General features: G+C 37.7%; 1 protein-coding gene across 2 annotated transcripts; it reads right to left on the reverse strand.

Moving 5' to 3' along the window:
- Positions 1 to 479: 479 nt before the first annotated feature.
- LOC109169921 (WAT1-related protein At1g43650-like) lies at positions 480 to 2,514 on the reverse strand. Of its 2 annotated transcripts, none has more exons than XM_019318829.1 (7): positions 2,188 to 2,514; positions 2,040 to 2,102; positions 1,846 to 1,962; positions 1,482 to 1,716; positions 1,230 to 1,337; positions 927 to 1,078; positions 480 to 835 (listed from the first exon to the last, which is right to left on the reverse strand). In XM_019318829.1, exons 1-7 carry the CDS (start codon positions 2,376 to 2,378, stop codon positions 697 to 699), a joined length of 1,005 nt encoding a protein of 334 aa, XP_019174374.1. In that variant the 5' UTR covers positions 2,379 to 2,514; the 3' UTR covers positions 480 to 696. The 2 variants fall into 2 exon arrangements, with proteins under 2 accessions (XP_019174374.1, XP_019174373.1); XM_019318828.1 differs by having other exon boundaries at positions 1,230 to 1,388; positions 2,188 to 2,513.
- Positions 2,515 to 3,218: the final 704 nt, after the last annotated feature.

Consider the following 3,218-nt stretch of genomic DNA (forward strand, 5'->3'; position numbering starts at 1 on the left):
TGGAATGGTCTCTACCATCCTAAGGAAGTGGAGGCAATTGGGGTTCGGAAAGCTCTCAAGTGGTTGAAGAAATTGGGATCGAATTGATCGACTCTATCCTTCTTGAGTCGGATGCCTTACTTGTGATTTAGGGGTTGCATAGCAGTTGTGTTGTGTCCTTTTTCGACTTGATTCTTAAGGATATTAAAAAACTAGCTAAAGGGTTTTTTTTTTTTTTTTTTTTTCTCATATTAGCTTTGTGTTTGTCAAATGATCAGCTAATTAATGAAGTGGTTTGTGTTTGCTTTCCAAAAAAAAAAAAAAAAAGGAATTCGGATTCCAATCCAATCATGTGGGTATTTAGTACAAATAAAAGTAGACAATCATTATTAATTTTTCTGAGTTATTTTTCACCATAGTGTAACGTCAAGTTTTTTTTCACAGATTTCTAGGAAATTAAATCTGTCTGTATGTGAAATGGATGGAGTTGATAATGTGGCTTCCATTATATATATTATCTGTGTTACGTTGTACAAATTAAAGATAATGATTCAGTTGTCTGGGCTTTTGCAAGAACATAGGTTTCTACCTAGTCCCCATGCATGTCTAGCAAGTTGCAAACAATACAAGACAAGACTCCATTGAAGAGAGCCTTTAGTACGTAAAAGCTAGAAAATGTTCAACAATATATAATATCATATATGGATGTCTCATCAGTCACTGATGATGCGTAATGCACTCCATTTTAGTGTCTTTCGTCTCATCTGCACCCTCTATTTTCTGGCCCTCTGCTTCCCTGTTCTGCCCCCATAAGAAGCTGTACAGTCCCCCTATCAGCAGTATTGCCCCACAAACACTGCCCACAATTCCAGTCTTTAATTAGTTAGCTTTGTCAGTTCATTAATGAACAACAACCTATGCGCTTAATTTATTAAGGTTAGTTGTACCTTCCCAAGTAAAGCTTCTCCTTCCACAAAATTGCAGAAATGGTGGCAGTTATGATTAGTGATAATGGCGTAAACACTGCTATGAAGACTGGCCCTTTCTTCTCCACTGCCCAAAGCTGCAGCCAGTATGTAATGCCTGTCACAATTACACCCTGCAGTACCCAGTATGTTTGCTCTTTAAATGCATTTCAATTAAGAATATTAAAATTCTCCATTTACACGTTACGTTACTATAACTCATATCGTTACAATTATATATAGAATTCTTAGTTAGCTTGGATGGGCTTGTGGTTAGTAACATACACAGTAGATGACTGAGACTAGATTGACATCCCACTTGAGCCTCCAGGGTGCAATGTCCCTTTCCATTGCCATGGCCCAAACTGAAGATTGCAGGCAGCTAAACAGACACTGTAGGGTCGTGAGGCGTACCTTTGCAGGATATTGTTTCACAATACGTGACTACAAATATAATGTATAGTTTCACTGTCAGTTTAAACTGAATCATATTGACATTCCTGGGACACGAAGAACCAAAAAAATAAAAAAATTCACCTGCATAATATACCACATGGACCACAGCAAATTGGCTAAGAGCATGAGTAAAGGACCCTTGACCAACTCACCACTCTTGGCAGTTGAGGTTTGACTTTGGGGTTGGGTTGATGAGTGTATGAACTGTACAGGAGGCCCTTTAACAAAAGCAAACACCAGAGCACCTGAAACACTGATTAAACATCCCAAAACTTTTGCCATTCCATGTGATTGTCTAATCGATAAGCTCTCCACCCTGAAAGCTTTGAATGTGATTTGATATTTTTGCAAAACAAAATAATTAATGTTTATATATATATATATATATATATATATAGAACATGGATGGGTTCTCGATCGACTTCCTTTGAAAATACATATATACCTTGATATAACTGCCATAACGAAAGTGAGAGCAGGGATTATGTTGGTGGTGGCTGCTGCAAAGGTTGCTGAGGTGTAGTTTATAGCATAACAGTAGAGGTTTAGACTGAGTGTAATCCTGATGAAATATCACAACAAATTAAAACAGATTTTTATATATATATTTGACCAATCAATTACGTACAACATACATACCCTATGAAAGAGCCCAGGAAGATCTTCCACAGGATGTTGTACGACAAGGAAACAGGATTGTTTCTGTTATCAACAAAAAAACAGGAAAAAAATAAAATGTTGGGTCAATTAAGTTGACGACATAGAGGAGAAAAAAGAGGAAACCTGCCTGTCAAGGAAAACGGCGAATGGGGCTAAGGCAATGGTGGCAAATACTTGGCGATAGGCAACAAAAATGAAAGGGCTCATCCCTTGAGCTATTGCGGTCTTTGACAATAAAGCCATGCCTGCATAGATCAACTGAACAAGGAGCATGGCAATGTGCGGTACTTTTGGCTTCATGCAACCTTGTAACTCCATGTTTCGCTAATGTTAGTTTGTTCTTGGGTTTAAGGTACGGTGGATAGGCATATTACAATGTCTTAGAATTTATAGATCAGAGAGCTGAGTAGACCATAAACGAACACCTTTCAAGTCACTGTACTGTAGTAATCTTTATAGTAGGGCCAAGTTTCTATTTTGGAAGAGTGGGAGTGGGATCTTTTCTAGGCGTACGAAATATCAGGTGGTGTGGATCGACGTGGACGAATCTGACACTCGCATTATGCAAGTTTTAATTTTAAAAAGAGTGAATTCCATTTTTTGTCCTACTGTTATAGGAGCGTTTTCAATTTTAGTCCACGTTAATTTTTTTTGTCATTTTATAACCACTATTATTGAATGTGTTCCACTTTTGGTCCCACCATTAGTATTTCTATCAAGAGGCCGTGTAATCTAGGGGTACTTTGACCTTTCTTCTCATCCAAGACTATGTTTGACTAAAGAAATGAGAACATTAAACCTAAAACCTAAGAAACTCCGTCGGCCCATGTTGGAACGAACGAAACGATGTAGCTTTGGCTTCCCATTCTCGTTGTTCGAAGAGCCGTCTTCGAATATCGGAGGAGGAGGACGAAGCGCCTGGATTAAAAGAGAAGAGACAAACATAAAAAGACCAAAATACCCTTTGATTATACGGCCTCTTGAGGGAAATATTAAGAGTGGACTAAAAGTGGAACACATTCAATAATAGTGGTTGTAAAGTGGCAAAAAAATTTAAAGTGGACTGAAATTGGAAACACCCATATAACAGTAGGACCAAAAATGGAATTCACTCTTTTAAAAAATAAGTTCAATTCTTAAGTAAATATACTGGTCGAA

Source organism: Ipomoea nil, unplaced genomic scaffold (assembly GCF_001879475.1).
Source record: "Ipomoea nil cultivar Tokyo-kokei standard unplaced genomic scaffold, Asagao_1.1 scaffold3321, whole genome shotgun sequence".
In the NCBI taxonomy this organism is placed as follows: domain Eukaryota; kingdom Viridiplantae; phylum Streptophyta; class Magnoliopsida; order Solanales; family Convolvulaceae; genus Ipomoea; species Ipomoea nil.

Excerpts from the sequence above, each read along its gene's own strand:
- LOC109169921 (XM_019318828.1), bottom strand. The coding sequence starts at position 2,378 with ATGGAGTTACAAGGTTGCATGAAGCCAAAAGTACCGCACATTGCCATG. Across the intron at positions 2,103-2,187 it reads TTCGCCGTTTTCCTTGACAG|AAACAATCCTGTTTCCTTGT; the intron begins GCAGGTTTCCTC and ends TGTTGATAACAG. Across the intron at positions 836-926 it reads GAGAAGCTTTACTTGGGAAG|TGTTTGTGGGGCAATACTGC; the intron begins GTACAACTAACC and ends AATTGTGGGCAG.